We start from the raw sequence: 18,464 nt of genomic DNA, 5'->3' as shown, positions 1-18,464 counted from the left end.
CTCTGAGATGCCACACTGCAGATGCCAATGCCCTGGCAGTGACAGCTACGGTGGTGGGGTCGTTCTGCTGTCTTAGGAAGGATAACTCTGCCTGGAAGGAGAATGTGGCTTAGGTTCCAAAGAGCTAAACTGACTCTTGGTACATGTTAGCAAAAGAAATAACAATAACAGTAATAAGAATAACAATAAAAGGACAATTAGAATAGGTATTACTGACCACTTATTATGTGCCAGACTGTATAGGGCACTCTATGTATTATTTCTAATCCTTGTAGCGACTTGTAAATTGGTTTGATCTTCCCCATTTTATGGATAATGAAATTGAGGCTTTACGAGATTACCGATTTGCCCAAATTCACTCAGGGAATAATAGAAGCCGGAAGCCTGACTAACATCAAAGCCAGTGATCGTTTCACTAGCACGACTGAAAAGATACATGAGCCTCTTGTTGTGTGTAGTCGCTTAATTTACTTTCCCCTTTGCAGATGAAGAAACTGAGGCCCAGGAACACCTTCTCCCCGGGACAGTTTCAAGAAGAGTCCAGTTCTCAGGTGCCTTCTCCTCCTTTCCCCCCAGGATCCACCCACCCCCAGGGGCTGAGACCTGCTGGAGGCTGTGCTCACCCGAAGCCGGCGCCCGAAGACGGTGACCTGGCCGCGAGCCTGCTCCTTGCGCTGTCGCCACTCCACCAGGTTGAGGCCGTTGTCGATGGGCAGCGTGACGTTCCGCTTGCTCACGGTGGGGTTGACGGTCCCGGCCAGCAGGTGGGGCTCCGTCTGCAGGGCCACCTCCATGCCGTTGGCCAACAGCAGCCGCAGGGAGCCGTCGGCCCCGATGTAGTAGCTGTTCCGGACCTGGTCTGAGGGAGAGAAGAGGGATGGACTCTGCTCAGGAGGGTGGAGGACGGAGGGAGGTGTATGTACAGCAGAGGCAGTGGTGTGGTCTTTAAATGGGTTTATGTTTCTGACTACAGGAACAAAACACTGTCATTGAAGAAAACTAGGAAAATACATGGAGGTCCATGAGTTCAATACCCAAAGGAAACCACTGTAAATAATTTGGTATATTCCTAGATTTTAGGATATTTCTGAATACATTTACAGTGAAAAATGGTTGCTTATGGAGGTTTTTCACTGATCACTGTATCATATCGTTGAATATTTCCATAAATGTTTTTCTTAATGACTGCATGTTATTCCATTGCCTGGAAATACCAGAATTTATTTAACCAGCCCTAAAATAGATATTCTGTTTATTTCCAGCTTTGCATAACTACAGGTAGCACTGCAGATTAATATATTTTAATCATTATGCTAAGTGAAAGAAGCCAGACTCGAAAGGCCAGATATTGTATGCATCAGTACATTTATATGAAATGTCCAGGATAGGCCAACTCACAGAGACAGAAAGTAGATTAGTGAGGGAAAGGGAGAATGGGGTGTGATTGCTAATGGGTATGGGGTTTCTTTTGGGGGCTGATAAAAAAATTTCTGGAATTAGTGGTAATGGTTGTACAACTTTGTAAATATGCTAAAAACTGCTGAATTATACTCTTTAATAGGGTGGATGTTATAGTATGTGAATTATATCTTTATTATATTTATGTTTATTATATTTATATTTATTTATTATATTTATTATATTTATAATTATATCTTTATTAAAAATAAACATTTTGGATAAATTAATGTCTTCATTTGGGGTTATTTAATCAAAACAGACTCCTAAATGTAGGATTACTAGAGCACAGGGTTGAACATTTTTAAGCCACTCCCACTAGGGTAATAACACTCTTTGCAACAAGATGAAAATAAGTACAATATGTATATCAATGACAGAATGCCAAATATATATATATATGTCTTAAATTGCTGTCATATATACATGTGTGTGTGTATGTCATCTATGTGTATATGACAATGATTTAATAACAGGCTTCAGTCTGAAATTTTAAATCTGATTAAAACATTTTAGTTAGGATCTTCTAGCTAACAGAAACTTCTGGAGAAAAAGTAAATTTCAGCTGTAAAATGCACACTGTGTTCTTTTCTAAAAATGGAAACATTTGAGTTTGTGCTGCAGTCACCTGCCTCTTGCCCCTCCTTGGCTGTTGCTTCTGCCTGCACTGCCCCTATGTTTAATGAATGCTAGCCCAAGCCCTTCCTTCAAGACTCTGCTTAAACGTCATCTCTTCCCAGAAGCTTCCCTTGTTCCTCTGGTTGGAACAAATGCCTCCCCCTCCCTTAGCCTCTTTATTGGTCTCATTAGTGGTCCTGCAGCTGAGGGGGAGCGGGGTTCACCACTCTGTGAGTGAATGAATTCTCAAATACCTAAGTGCCTACCGTGAAAGGCACTATTGCACAGAGATAAAGAGCATGGACTCTGGAGCCAGGCTGCCTGGGTTCAAGTCCCAGCTCTGCCGCTCTCTTCCTGCAAGACCTTGGGCAAATTCCTTAAGCTCTCCTGCCTCGGTTTCTTTACCTGTACCCCGGGGATAATAACTGTACTGCTACCTCCCAGGATTAAGCAGGATAATGAATATGAAGAGCTGAGAGCAGTACTGCACACCTAGTGTGTGTTACGTGAATGTCAGCTGTTACTAGTTGCGTGTGCCTGGCGCTGTGCTGGTCACTGTCACATCTGTCTCTTGTCATCTCTCCTCTATCTTCACCGCCCCATTTCACACACCTGTCAGAGTGAACTTTTCTAGTACCGATCATGGTCCTTCAATAGGTCCCCCCTACTTTTAGATCAGTGCTTAACGGAATGTGTTCTAGAGCCTATGTGTCTGGGTCCAAATACCCTACTAGTTGGGTGACTTTGGATAAGCTACTTAACCTCTCAATGCCTTATTATCTTCATTTGGAAAATGGAGATATTAATAATATCTCAGACGGTTGTTGTGAGGATTAAAAAGGATGATGAATGTAAAACACTAAAAATATACTTCACACTGAGTAAGTGCTCAAAATATTAGCTATCATTATTATTGCATGTGCTCAGTAAATATTTGCTGGATGGAACTAGATATATACTAGGCTATGTCAAGCAATAAGGATGTGGTTTTTGCAGGTAACCCTCACTGAATCTTCCCTGCTAGGATGGCATCAGATCAGCCTCTCTCTCCCACCCCCTTGCCCCCATCTTTCTCCCTTTCTCTCTCACGCACGCAGAATTCTAAAATCTGCCTCAAACTTGCTATGCATTATTCACTGACAATCTGTATTTTACTTCCTTTGAACAGTGAAAAAGCCTGTGTCAATTTATCTTTTAAAGCTGCTCCTTGCTGAATTTACATATGTCCATTAATGGTGACTTCGGATGGAACAGCATCTGTCGAGGCCCATCTCAAACGATCCCCATTTAATGTGAGCTGTGACTTCCCAAGGCTGCTGTTCATTAGTAGCTACTTCTTATTGCTTCCCATAGTTCAGACGTAAGATGAAACCAAAAGAGCTTTTAACGAAGACTCTACTGAGGGGGCTGCAAAACTGAGGATCTGAGCCTGGTATGAAAGGAGAGCTTGGCAGAGGTCCCAAAGAAGAAAAAGAGGTACCACGTTTCCTGGATTCTTAGATGTACTTTTCCTTTTCATGTTTTAATGTTTCTGAAATTGGAATGTGTCTTAAGTCTTTGTATGGATTTTGAGCAGTGTCTCTCCCCACCCCCCCCACCTGAAAAGTTGTTATTAAATCGATGGTACATTTTAAAACTTCTGAATTTAAAAAGTTGTCTAAATATTGGAAGGCCTACATTAACTTTTGAGACAAATGCTGAAAGCCGGCTTAGACGTATGGAGTACAGCAGACAATTCTTAACCACAGGGAAGAACATAGGCTTGAAGGATGCGATGTCCACACGTCATCAGCCGCACTGCTGTTCTTGGTCAGGCAGAACCCTGGCTGGTTTGGAACTGGTACCTTTTCTTGCCAATAACCCAGCCAGACCATAAATACTTAGGGTCTGTTCCAACCCACTGCTAAAGTTGTTTGGTGGGGAAGGAGTTCCAGGGCTTGATTTCTCTTTCTTTGACTGAGAGCCGCTATTGTTCTTTGGGCTTTGGTAAAGGCACAGGACCACATTTGGGAAGAAAAATGGTTGTGAAAATATATGGTTATTTTCTTATGGTAAATCAAAATGCCTGTTAATTAATTAATCCAACAAGTACTTTCTAAGCAATACTATGTGCCTGGCCCATGCTGGTCACTCTATGTATACTGTCTAAAGAAACTGTCTAAGAGGAGATTGGTTCAAGATGGTGGAGTAGAAGGACATGCTCTCACTCCCTCTTTTGAGAACACCGGAATCACAACTAACTGCTGAACAATCATCGACAGGAAGACACTGGAACTCACCAAAAAAGATACCCCACGTACAAAGACAAAGGAGAAGCCACAATGAGACGGTAGGAGGGGCGAAATCACAATAAAATCAAATCCCATAACTGCTGGGTGGGTGACTCACAAACTGGAGAATAATTACACCACAGAAGTCCACCCACTGGAGTGAAGGTTCTGAGCCCCAAGTCAGGCTTCCCAACCTGGGGGTCCAGCAATGGGAGGAGGAATTCCTAGAGAATCAGACTTTGAAGGCTAGCGGGATTTGACTGCAGGACTTTGACAGGACTGGGGGAAAGAGAGACTCCACTCTTGGAGGGAACACACTAAGTAGTGTGTGCATCAGGACCCAGGGGAAGGAGCAGTGATCCCACAGGAGACTGAATCAGACCTACCTGCTAGCGTTGGAGGGTCTCCTGCGGAGGCAGTGGGTGGCTGTGTCTCACCGTGAGGACAAGGACACTGGCAGCAGAAGTTCTGGGAAGTACTCCTTGGTGTGAGTCTTCCCAGAGTCTGCCATTAGCCCCACCAAAGAGCCCGGGTAGGCTCCAGTGTTGGGTTGCCTCAGGCCAAACAACCAACAGGGAAGGAACCCAGCCCCACCCCTAAGAAGTCAAGTGGATTAAAGTTTTACTGAGCTCTGCCCACCAGAGCAACACCCAGCTCTACCCACCACCAGTCCCTCCCATCAGGAAACTTGCACAAGCCTCTTAGATAGCCTCATCCACCAGAGGGCAGACAGCAGAAGCAAGAAGAAATACAATCATGCAGCCTGTGGAACAAAAACCACATTCACAGAAAGATAGACAAGATGAAAAGGCAAAGGGCTAGGTACTAGATGAAGGAACAAGATAAAACCCCAGAAAAACAACTAAATGTGGTAGAGATAGGCAACCTTCTAGAAAAAGAATTCAGAATAATGATAGTGAAGATGATCTAGGACCTCAGAAAAAGAATGGAGGCAAAGATCGAGAAGATGCCAGAAATGTTTAACAAAGACCTAGAAGAATTAAAGAACAAACAAACAGAGATGAACAATACAATAACTGAAATGAAAAATACACTAGGAGGAATCAATAGCAGAATAACTGAGGCAGAAAAATGGATAAGTGACCTGGAAGAGAGAATGGTGGAATGAACTGCTGCAGAACAGAATAAAGAAAAAAGAATGAAAAGAAATGAAGACAGCCTAAGAGACCTTTGGGACAACATTAAACACAACAACATTCGCATTATAGGGGTCCCAGAAGGAGGAGAGAGAGAAAGGACCCAAGACAATATTTGAAGAGATTATAGTCGAAAACTTCCCCAACATGGGAAAGGAAATAGCCACCCAAGTCCAGGAAGCGCAGAGAGTCCCATACAGGATAAACCCAAGGAGAAACACACCAAGACACACAGTAATCAAATTGGCAAAAATTAAGGACAAAGAAAAATTATTGACAGCAGCAAGGGAAAAACGACAAACAATATACAAGGGAACTCCCATAAGGTTAACAGCTGATTTCTCAGCAGAAACTCTACAAGCCAAAAGGGAGTGGCATGACATATTTAAACTGATGAAAGGCAAAAACCTACAACCAAGATTACTCTACCCAGCAAGGATCTCATTCAGATTCGACGGAGAAATCAAAAGCTTTACAGACAAGCAAGAGCTAAGAGACTTCAGCACCACCAAACCAGCTCTACAACAAATGCTGAAGGAACTTCTCTAAGTGGGAAACACAACAGAAGAAAAGGAAAACAAACCCAAAACAATTAAGAAAATGGTCACAGGAACATACATATTGGTAATTACCTTAAACGTGAATGGATTAAATGCCCAAACCAAAAGACACAAGCTCGCTGAATGGATACAAAAACAAGACCTATATATATGCTGTCTACAAGGGACCCACTTCAGACCTAGGGACACATACAGGCTGAAAGTGAGGGGATGGAAAAAGATATTCCATGCAAATGGATATCAAAAGAAAGCTGGAGTAGCAATACTCGTATCAGATAAAATAGACTTTAAAATAAAGAATGCAACAAGAGACAAGGAAGGACACTAGATAATGATCAAGGGATCAATCCAAGAAGAAGATATAACAATTATAAATATATATGCACCCAACATAGGAGCACCTCAATAGGAGCACCTCACATAAGGCAACTGCTAACAGCTCTAAAAGAGGAAATCAACAGTAACACAATAATAGTGGGGGACTTTAACACTTCACTTACACCAATGGACAGTTCATCCAAACAGAAAATTAATAAGGAAACACAAGCTTTAAATGACACAATAGACCAGATAGATTTAATTGATATTTACAGGACATTCCATCCAAAAACAGCAGATTACACTTTCTTCTCAAGTGTGCATGGAACATTCTCCAGGATAGATCACATCTTGGGTCACAAATCGAGCCTCAGTAAATTTAAGAAAATTGAAATCATATCAAGCATCTTCTCTGACCACAATGCTATGAGATTAGAAATCAATTATGGGGAAAAAAACCATAAAAAACAAAAACACATGCAGGCTAAACAACATGTTACTAAATAACCAAGAGATCACTGAAGAAATCAAAGAGGAAATAAAAAAATACCTAGAGACAAATGAAAATGAAAACACAATGATCAAAAACCTATGCGATGCAGCAAAAGCAGTTCTAAGAGGGAAGTTTATAGCAATAAATCCTACCTCAAGAAACAACAAACATCTCAAATAAACAATCTAACCTTACACCTAAAGGAACTAGAGAAAGAAGAACAAACAAAACCCAAAATTAGTAGAAGGAAAGAAATCATAAAGATCACAGCAGAAACTAATGAAATAGAAACAAAGAAAATAATAGCAAAGATCAATAAAACTAAAAGCTGGTTCTTTGAGAAGATAAACAAAACTGATTAACCATTAGCCAGACTCATCAAGAAAAATAGGGAGAGGACTCAAATAAATAAAATTAGAAATGAAAAAGGAGAAGTTACAACAGACACCGCAGAAATACAAAGCATCCTAAGAGACTACTACAAGCAACTCTATGCCAATAAAATGGACAACCTTGAAAAAATGGACAAATTCTTAGAAAGGTATAACCTTCCAAGACTGAACCAGGAAGAAATAGAAAATATAAACAGACAAATCACAAGTAATGAAATTGAAACTGTGATTAAAAATCTTTCAACAAACAAAAGTCCAGGACCAGATGGCTTCACAAGTGAATTCTATCAAACATTTAAAGAAGACCTACCCATCCTTCTCAAACTCTTCCAAAAAATTGCAGAGGAAGGATCACTCCCAAACTCATTCTATGAGGCCACCATCACCCTGATACCAAACCAGACAGAGATACTACAAAAAAAGAAAATTACAGACCAATATCACTCATGAATATAGATGCAAAAATCCCCAACAAAATACTAGCAAACAGAATCCAACAGCACATTAAAAGGATCATACACCATGATGAAGTGGGATTTATCCCAGGGATGCAAGGATTGTTCAATATACGCATATCAATCAATGTGATAACACCATATTAAAAATTGAAGAAGTAAAACCATATGATCATCTCAGTAGATGCAGAAAAAGCTTTCGACAAAATTCAACACCCATTTATGATAAAAACTCTCCAGAAAGTAGGCATAGAGGGAAACTACCTCAACGTAAGAAAGGCCATATACAACAAACCCACAGCAAACACCATTGTCAATGGTGAAAAACTGAAAGCATTTCATCTAAGATCAGGAACAAGACAAGGATGTCCACTCTCACACTATTATTCAACATAGTTTTGGAAGTCCTAGCCACAGCAATCAGTGAAGAAAAAGAGATAAAAGGAATACAACTTGGAAAAAAAGAAGTAAAACTGTCACTGTTTGCAGATGACATGATACTATACATAGAGAATCCTACAGATGCCACCAGAAAACTACTAGAGCTAATCAATGAACGTGGTAAAGCTGCAGGATACAAAATTAATGCACAGAAATCTCTTGCATTCCTATACACTTATGATGAAAAACCTGAAAGAGAAATTAAAGAAACACTCCCATTTACCATTGCAACAAAAAGAATAAAATACCTAAGAGTAACCCTACCTAGGGAGACAAAAGACCTGTATGCACAAAACGATAAGACACTGATGAAAGAAATTAAAGATGATACAAACAGATGGAGAGATATACCATGTTCTTGGATTGGAAGAATCAATATTATGAAAATGACTATACTACCCAAAGCAATCTACAGATTCAATGCAATCCCTATCAAATTACCAATGGCATTTTTTATAGAACTAGAACAAAAAGTCTTAAAATTTGTATGGAGACACAAAAGACCCCGAATAGCCAAAGCAGTCTTGAGGGAAAAAAACGGAGTTGGAGGAATCAGACTCCCTGACTTCAGACTAAACTACAAAGCTACAGTAATCAAGACAATATGGTACTGGCACAAAAACAGAAATATAGATCAAGGGAACAGGATAGAAAGCCCAGAGATAAACCCATGCACCTATGGTCAACTAAACTATGACAAAGGAGCAAGGATATATAATGGAGAAAAGACAGTCTCTTCAATAAGTGGTGCTGGGAAAACTGGACAGCTACATGTAAAAGAATGAAATTAGAACACTCCCTAACACCATACACAAAAATAAACTCAAAATGGATTAGAAACCTAAATGTAAGACTGGACACTATAAAACTCTTAGAGGAAAACAAAGGAAGAACACTCTTTAACATAAATCACAGCAAGATCTTTTTTGATCCGCCTCCTAGAGTAATGGAAATAAAAACAAAAATAAACAATTGGGACCTAATGAAACTTAAAAGCTTTTGCACAGCAAAGGAAACTACAAACAAGATGAAAAAACAACCCTCAGAATGGGAGAAATTATTTGCAAATGAATCAATGGACAAAGGATTAATTTCCAAAATATATAAACAACTCATGCAGCTCAATATTAAAAAAAACGAACAACTCAATCCAAAAATGGGCAGAAGACCTAAACAGACGTTTCTCCAAAGAAGACATACAGATGGCCAAGAAGCACATGAAAATCTGCTCAACGTCACTAATTATTAGAGAAATGCAAATCAAAACTACAATGAGGTACCACCTCACACCAGTTAGAATGGGCATCATCAGAAAATCTACAAACAACAAATGCTGGAGAGGGTGTGGAGAAAAGGGAACCCTCTTGCACTGTTGGTGGGAATCTAAATTGATACAGCCACTATGGAGAACAGTATGGAAGTTCCTTAAAAAACTAAAAATAGAATTACCATATGACCCAGCAATCCCACTACTGGGCATATACCCAGAGAAAACCATAACTCAAAAAGACACATGCACCCCAATGTTCGTTGCAGCACTATTTACAATAGCCAGGACATGGAAGCAACCTAAGTGCCCATCGATAGACGAATGGATAAAGAAGATGTGGTACATATGTACAAGGAAATATTACTCAGACATAAAAAAGGAACGAAATTGGGTCATTTGTAGAGACGTGGGTGGATCTAGAGACTGTCATATAGAGTGAAGTAAGTCAGAAAGAGAAAAACAAATACCGTATATTAACACATATATGTGGAACCTAGAAAAATGGTACAGATGAACTAGTTTGCAGGGCAGAAATAGAGACACAGATGTAGAGAACAAATGTATGGACACCAAGGGGGGAAAGTGGCGGGGGCGTAGGGGTGGTGGTGTGATGAATTGGGAGATTGGGATTGACATGTCTACACTAATATGTATAAAATCGATAACTAATAAGAACCTGTTGTAAAAAATAAATAAATAAAATTCAAAAAAAATTTGGAAATTGAAAGAGTAAAAAAAAAAAAAAAAAAAAAAGAAATTGTCTGAGCAACACTAGGAAGCAGGAATTGTAATTCAGCCCCATTTCCCAGACCCAGAAACTGAGGATCGGAGAAGAGTGACTCCACCCAGTGCACACAGGTTGGAGCTGGTACAGCAGGCACAGGGGTCCCAGTGTGTCTGCCCCAGGACTGTTGCTCTTTGCACTGCCCTGCACCATTCAACGTGGCTTCAACTTGCTTTCTTTTCCCAGAGTAGAAACTTGAGGGCCATGGTGATGGGGTGGCAGAGTTAGGACTAGAATTTGGGACTCTGACTCCCAGGCCAAGGCTGTTTTTACTACTTTGTGTCAAAGCTTTTGGGAGTATGAAAAGCTATCTGGAGGCTGAGGAAAAACATCAAGCAAGGCTTTCCCTAGTGATGGCTTCTTTTTTCTCATGCTTACTAAGTCCAACAAAGCTGCAAGCTCCATTTTGGGTCCCCAGGGCCCATGAGAACAATTGAGGCAGACAGTTCACAGCGAGGTTTCATCCTTGTGATTTATCTGAAGCTAAAAGATCAACTCATATCAGGGATTATTTGATGGACACAGAGAAGGGTCTCTTCTCTATAGAATCCTAGGAGAGTAACAAAGCGCTCTCACCTGGGATTCAGGGAGGCCTTCTCCACGCCCAAATCCCTTTCATAATTAGGTGTAATTATTCTTGTCCTTTGTCCTCATCTGCACCAGAGTGAGAGTCAGTCTTTAATCCGGGAGCCATTAGAATGACAGAATAGCAAGGTCACTTGGATTAGCAGCTAATGGATTCTCTACCCTTTGTTCTGCTGATAATGGAATGAGACAATGAAATATTACTCTGAAGCTTGAGGGAGAGAATTTACAGGGCTCAGTCTGGTGTGTTTTGCAAATTAGGTGGCCATACAGAGAGAAACCAGTTGTTATGCTTTCCTGTTCTTGGGCAGCTGCAGTAGCAGCTTCTTTCTTGTGTCATCCTCTTTCAAAGGGGTCTCCCCACCCCATGGTCTCCAAGACCCCAATCCCCCACCTGGCTTACCTTGCAGCAGTGTATAGAAGGCACCTGAGGCAGACAGGTTGGTGGTTATGGTGACATCATCCTTGCTGGATGTCTCTACCCGGACATGCACTGAGCTGTCTGTATCACTTCGGAAACTGCTCACCTGGCCAGTAGGGAAGGTCACATTGGTCAGGCGCCCAAAGCTGTCGTACCTGAAAACCAAGGGGTGGCTCTGAGTAACAGAAATATAATTGGGCCATTGCTGGAACTTGGCATGTTCTACCTTATGCCATGGTTTTGCATGTTCTGCTTTTCTTTCTGGTCAGATACATTTCCACGTCTCCTGCATCTCCTTGGATACCACTCCACCCGCTGATATTCAACTGTAGGCAAACAACTTACCTCTCTGAATCTTCCTTTCCTAATTCCGTAGAGTGGAGATGATAACCCCTGCCCTACCCACCACCCAGGATTCCTGTGAGCAAGATGTGGAAGTGCCCTGTCACTATGTCATCCATGAAGGGTGAGATGATGTTGCCCATTTGGGACGGATGACCCAGAGTCTTAGAGCTGGGTGACTCCCAGAGGCGAGCAGTCAAACTGATTGCTTGAATACTGGCTCAACCACCGCACCCCACCCCCCCGCCCCCAAGAACTGTAGGTTTCTTCTGAACAGCACTGGAGATAACCCTAACCCTAATCCAGGAAGCTACAGATCCTGGGAAAAGGGGACTTTGAATTCCAACCAGGATTCTGCTGCCACACAAGCAGCCTAGACAGATGGGCTCTAGCAACCCCTTCACATCTAGGTTTCACATCTGGCACCAAGCAGCTATGTATCTGTGGCGCTCAAAACTCACAGCTTCACTCTGGTGTGGTCTTTCTGAAGCATCATAATTGAACCTTAATTCTCTTTCCCATTCTCCTGATGAGACTAAAAGAAATACCTAAAATTATTCACCACCTACAATATGGCGTTCATTTTGTTCAGGTATGGTGCTAGTCACACAATGTTCATACATTCTTTCATTTAATCTTCACAACTAGTCTAAAAGGTACATATTAGCTCCTTTTTGGAGGAGGCTCAGAAAAGTGAGGTCACCTGCTCAAGGTCACACAGCTAAGTGTGATAGAGTCAAAATTCAAACTCAGCTCTGTCTGCTTCCAAGCCACCACTTGATTCTCTGTCTTCAGGGAGCATTTCCGTACTGTCTATTTGCAAGTATCCATCGCGTGGGCTCTCTTACCTGCTGCAGAGTAATTGGGAGATAGCGGGGAGCGGGCTACTAACATTTTGTAATTACGGGAGGCTGAAGTGTAAAAAGGTAGGTTTTAAAGAGCCTTTTTGCCCTTGCGTGCGAATGGGGAAAAAGTTCTTCGCCCAGATGCCAGTATTTCTGACTTCTACTCAGGCTCAAGCTTATAGCGTGGGTTCAGCTGTATATGTCTCCCTCATGTACTCTGGGTCTCCCACTGGACTTTTTTTCCTGCTTGGCTTTTAATACTGGGGTAAAACTGTCCTCTTGGCCCCTGAGGGTTTTAACCATGGTGAAATGAAAGGCCTGAAAGTTCAATTCCATCCTTGCTCTTCTTGTGATGCCTTCAGCTGGGCCTGGCTTCCTGATGGGATGCTGGGGTCCCACAGCTTCTATGGTTTCAGGTGAGACTTGGGAGGTGAGACTAGGCAGGGCTTTGCTGAGCAATTTTCTGTTCAAGGTCAGATTTGAATGCTGCATGGATTCTGCCATCTGCCAACTCTTTCTGTCCCTGTGGCTGGTACTGATCACGGCACGCTTCACACCAAATGGTAATAGTCCCTGGTGCGGTCTGCCACAGAGGAGGTGTTGGTGAAGGTCTTTGGAATGAATTGCCTCAGTCCTTGACCTGAGACCGACTCTGGCGGAAGGGCCAAGGGGCTCTGGGAGAGTTGAATCTTTGGTGCTGAGGCCTGAGGAAGAGGAATGGAAGCCCTTTCCAAGATGGCAAGAAAAGCAGGGGTCTTGACCACATACGTCAGGCCTGAGCTTGGTGGGGCAAGGCTGTGGAGCTGTATCAGTCCTTTAGGTTCTCTTAGAGGCAGTTAAGTGGTTTGGAAACCTGTTTCCTGTCATGATGTCTCATTTTTCTTCCTTTGTACTGAATCAGGTTGTTATAAGGAAGGGTCAGTCTGGCTTAACGGAGGGTGGTGGTGTGACTTGACCTGGACTGGAGGGTGAAAGGTACAGAATGCCCCTCAGAGCCGGGTGAGGGAGTGACTCTGAGAGATTGCTGCAGGAAGGAGGGCATGTCTTGGGGTGAAGATCTGGAATGTCTGTCTTGAGGCCTCTCTCATCTGGAGAAGCTCACAGTTCTGCTCCCTTAAACTCTGGGAGAGGCTGGTGTCCTTTTTAACCCTTCATGGCTGCTGGAAATTTGAACAGGAAGGAATTTCACAAAAATGTTTACAGTGGCTATCTCTGGGAGGTAGAATTACAGGTGATTTTAGTTGCTTATTTATATGCATTTTATATTCCCAAGATTTTTTATAATTAACATGGATTATTTTCATAATCAGAAAAGTGCTGTGACAACCCAAGTAATGCCTCATAAGCATGGCCACCTTGGGGAAGAGGACTTTTAAAATTACTGGCATTTATAGAAGCATCTCATTTATAGGACATCTGCCAATATCAACCTCTAGGCCTTTTCAGTAAAATATTACTAGGGCATCCCAAATTTCTGAGCCCCAAATCAAGACCCTCCAAAACTGGCTCTGCCCTGGTCACCTTAACTGTATCCGTGGTCTGTGAGTAAGCTGAGTGCTGTCAGATCCCAAGTCATCTTTGACATCAACTGGAAGATCCATTTCAGTCCAACAGTTTCATGGGATGAGTATGCTGTTCTAGTCCGGTTCTTTGAACAGCTGTGATCCATGTACACACTCTTTATTAATCTAATTTCCTGACCTAACTGGATACAAACGATTTTATTGGGCTTCCCTGGTGGCACAGTGGTTGAGAGTCCGCCTGCCGATGCAGGGGACACAGGTTCGTGCCCCGGTCCGGGAAGATCCCACATGCCGCAGAGCGGCTGGGCCCATGAGCCATGGCCGCTGAGCCTGCTGCGTCCGCAACGGGAGAGGCCACAACAGTGAGAGGCCCGCGTACCGCAAAAAAAAAAAAAAAAAAAAAAAAAAGACTTTATTATGCCTTGCAAGATACTTAAAATGGCGTTTTGGAGTCTTACAAATAAGACTTAATAGAGTATTAATTAGGGCTCAGATGTCGGCTCGATACTATTTCTATCAAGGCCTTGCTCAAATGCCACCTCATAAAGCCCTCCCTGGTCTCCCCAGCTCTTCCTCTCCCAGTTATACTCTGGCACAGCTCTATCACAGAATGTGTCCCCTGCATTATAAGAGCTGATGTACAACTTGTCTCTTACTTTGGCCTTGGAGTGCCTGAGTCAGGACAGGGTCGTGGAGTCAGACAGCTAGACTGGGGATCTGGATTCCACCACCCTGGAGGTCTGGCCGTTAGTTCATCTCAGCTTCCCCAGCATGGGGACTGGTAGAGAGAAGATGGGCAGGGAATGTTGGCTGAACGAATAAACGAATGCATGGTTGGACATGTGAGGCCTCTTTCCTGCTCTGTGGGAGAAGACAGGCTGTCATTCATTCACATGCTACCCGCTGCAGGACCTGACAGAGGCTTGACACACAGTAGGTCCCCGATAAACATCTGCTGAATGCACAAATAGGGGAACAACCACCTTCACTAAACGATACTTTAGCAATCTCCGTAGGCATCTTCCCAGAGTTTTAGGCTCCAAGATAGAGAGAGGCTTTACATAAAGGCAGACAATCGTAATTATTATTGAAGGTGGCCTGTAATACATAATTAAATTGAGCCTGAAGATGATACAATGAAAAGGCCCCATGCTTTCAAGATCTGCTTTTATTTTATATGAGATGGCCAAAAACAGTAATTTCCATTCCTCACATTTTCCATTAGAAGGACTGAATGTCTTAATTAAATGAACATCCAACAGAACAGCCAATTTATAGAATTTTCTTGTCTCTTATTCATTCATTTCAGCACTTCCTGGAGCTTGAGAAATGCCACTGGATCTCTCTGCCGCCTGATCAATACCTGTGATTATGCCATCAGAATGCTGCTGCTTCTGCCTCCGTGGGGAGGAGCTGGAGCTGCCCATCCTCTGGACCTTGACCTCTGCCCTGTGGCCCTCTTGGTGGGGCCCTTTCTCTTCCTGCTACAGAGCTGCTAAGGGAAAGGATGTTGGTACTCCCTAACAGGGTGTTGGGGACAGGTCTCTGTCTGCACTCCCTAGATTACAAGTGGCTGCCTCAAACCCTGGCCCCATGAGGGAAAACTTCTGGACAATGGCTTAGATACGTCTGTTGCAGCTTTACTTAAATTACTGGCTAATTTTCTTCCTTTCTGTTGAAGAGGAACGGAAGGAACATGTTGGTGTGGGAAGGTCCTTGGAGCCAGGTGGTCTAGGCTTTGAATCCAGGCTCTACACTTGCTAGCAATGCAACACTAGAGGGTGGGCACTCAGTTCTGTTTTTCTGCTAACCATCCAACTCCTACCACAAATGATGCTATTTCAGGTAGGTTATATAACATAACCTGGTGTGCTTCTGTTTTCTCCTCTATAAAACGAGGGTAATAATACCTGTCTCAGAGAGATATTTGAAGATCAAACACAGTAACATATTTAAATGCAAATTCCTTCCAGGGCCTGCAAGGACCCCATGAGACTGCCCTCACTAGACTATCAACTCCCTGAAGGAAGGGAATTTGTTCAGTCACTGGTGTATCCCCAGAATTTAGGAGAGTGCCCGGCATATAGTAGATGCTCAATAATGTGAATGAGTGTTGGTTGAATGATCTGCTCTTTCCTGCCTCTTTCTGATTTCACCTTGAACCCTATTCCTTCCTACTTCCTCTGTTCCATTACATTTGCTTCTGTTCTCCAAACACACTGAGTTCAAACCAGGCTTGGGGTGCTCACACTGACTGTTCCCTTTGCTGGGAATGCTCTTCCCTCCAATCTTAGTAGGGCTAGTTCCTTTAATTACTCATGTTTTAGTTCAAAAGTTATTCCAGCAAGGCCTTCCCTGATCATGCTTTCTGATGGGTCCTCCCATCTTTATCACATTATCTTATTTCACTGTTTTCACTTATCATCTTGTTTATTTGTTTACTTGACTGTTGTCTCTCTTTTCCCACTAGAATAGAAGCTCCATGAGGACAGGGACCTTGTTTGCATTCTTAGTGCCTAAAGCAGGACCCAGCATATAAAAGGTACTCAAAACATAATTCTTGGATGAATGAATGAATAAATGAATAAATGAATAAATAAATAAATAGTAGATATTATTGTTGTTTTTTCAAGACCTGGGATGAGGATAACTAAGAACTCCATCCCTATTTCCTCTCACTTTCCATATGAGGAAGGGAAAATTCATTAATATTCATAGAGTACATTTTAGGTACTGAGCACTGTGCTCACAACCATTTCTGAAAGTGGGCATTATTACCATCATTTCACAATTGGTGAAGCTGAGGCTCAGAAAGGATAAGTAACTTGAGTAAGATCACACAGCTAACAGAGGAATATAGATTCTGTCAGGTCTGTCTGACCTTAAAGTCTGTGTTCTTTCATCAAGCTTCCCATAAAGATGGTGCCATTTCAAATCAAAGCCTTTCTGTTCAACTATGTTAAAGAAAAAATTGGGTTTGGAAATCTCAAGTTGGGTCAAGAAGACTGACAGTTTTCTCTTCAAGATGCTTTGCTTTGCTACCATTACAGTTGACTTTGCAGTGATGCTGAGCCCCATCTGGGGGTATGATGGAGATGGCCAGGTGATTGGCTGTTACTATTGCCTTTCACTGACTTTTCTTCACTCATTTTCCCAAAGCATCTTTGGAGCATGAGGAAAGAACACACATAAAAGATTCACAGAGTGGCTGTGAACTTGGCTCTCAGAAGAGGACCACTAAAGGGTATCTTCACATACACTGCAAAGCTTTCTTCTTCACACTCAATACTTCACATCTCGAGCCATTTTACTATGCGTGGCTGGTGAGGAAAATGCCACATTGCCTCTCTGATACTAAACTTTTGCTGATCAGGGACTTTTCAGTTGAAAATAAAGATTTGATATTTACGACTTTCATCTATGACTGTTTCAAACAACACCATCACCAACAAGAGGAAATGTCCACTGTAACCTCTGTGAATAATTAGAGTTCACAGCCCATGCACACCAACAGTTCCCTTGAGCCCAGGTCACTACAAGAGATTGGCATCACTAAACCATTTGCAGCTACTCCAACACTGCAGCAGAGCCAGGCTACTTGTTGGCTTCTGCAATAAAAATTTGTCCTTCCTGCCCATTTCCCATAGAATTAAGTCCCAACAATGAATTGTAGTCTTCAGGATTTCTAAGGTCTGGTCCACCCTATCACTTCAGGTCTTAGCTCTCATTGATGTTACACTTGAGGTCATGCATCTGATGGTAAGTGCTTAGGATTCAGGTAGATCTGAGATTGAACCCTGGCTCTGCCACTTATGTGTACAATGTCACAGAGCCAGTCAATGTCTGTGCTGTTTATACTCTGTTCCCTCCTCAGATCCATTCTCTGCCCTTCTCTGTGCTCAGAGGGGCTGACCCCTGCAGACTGCATCCCTGGGGCCCCTTGATGGCTTGCTTCTGGTTGGGTTCAGTCAATGGCAGGAAATGGCAAGAGACTGGAGGTCAAAAGGAGCCGAGTTTTCCCTACTCTCCATGTCCTTTGGTGCCATATTTCTAACAGTGGGTGCATCCACCCACAATTACAGCTTCTACCAGATGCCTCCTCCTTCATGGTTACAGCTCCCACTGGGCTTTAGTAAGTAACAATATCGTATTCCTTCCCTGCCTTGCCCTTCAGCCCGAGGGTTGGTAATAGTTGTTCACTGTTTTTAGTGCCTGGATGCCTCACTGTCCTTTCTTGGTTCCCTTATCCCTGCCTATACCTCTAATAACACTTCTTCATTGGAAAGATATTTTTGCTGGATATAGAATTCTAGGTTGACAGATTTCTTTTTTTCTTTCAGCATTTCTGTTTTCTAGTTTGTATGGTTTCTGATGAGAAGTCTGCTGTGATTCTTTTCTTTGCTCCTCTGTAAAAAATGCCTTTTGGGGGGCTGCTTTCAAGATTTTCTCTTTTTCTTTTGTACTCAGCAGTTTGAATATGATATGCATAGATCTATGTGTGTATAGTGTGTGTGTGTGTGTTTATTCTGCTT

General features: G+C 42.4%; 1 protein-coding gene across 4 annotated transcripts in view; it reads right to left on the bottom strand.

The window, feature by feature from the left end:
- The window catches only part of TENM4 (teneurin transmembrane protein 4), a gene marked incomplete at its 5' end in the record, with an annotated part of 390,801 nt that overhangs the window by 15,155 nt on the left and 357,182 nt on the right, over positions 1-18,464 (bottom strand). For all 4 annotated transcript variants that reach the window (XM_082628863.1, XM_082628861.1, XM_082628860.1 and 1 more), the window contains 2 exons: positions 624-859; positions 11,205-11,377. In XM_082628863.1, the coding sequence (XP_082484989.1) occupies positions 624-859; positions 11,205-11,377 (409 nt within the window). The remainder of the gene's footprint in view (positions 1-623; positions 860-11,204; positions 11,378-18,464) is intronic.

Source organism: Mesoplodon mirus (assembly GCF_964341445.2).
Source record: "Mesoplodon mirus genome assembly, chromosome: 7".
In the NCBI taxonomy this organism is placed as follows: domain Eukaryota; kingdom Metazoa; phylum Chordata; class Mammalia; order Artiodactyla; family Ziphiidae; genus Mesoplodon; species Mesoplodon mirus.
The sequence above is the reverse complement of the archived record's forward strand: the minus strand, read 5'-3'. Positions and strand labels throughout refer to the sequence as shown.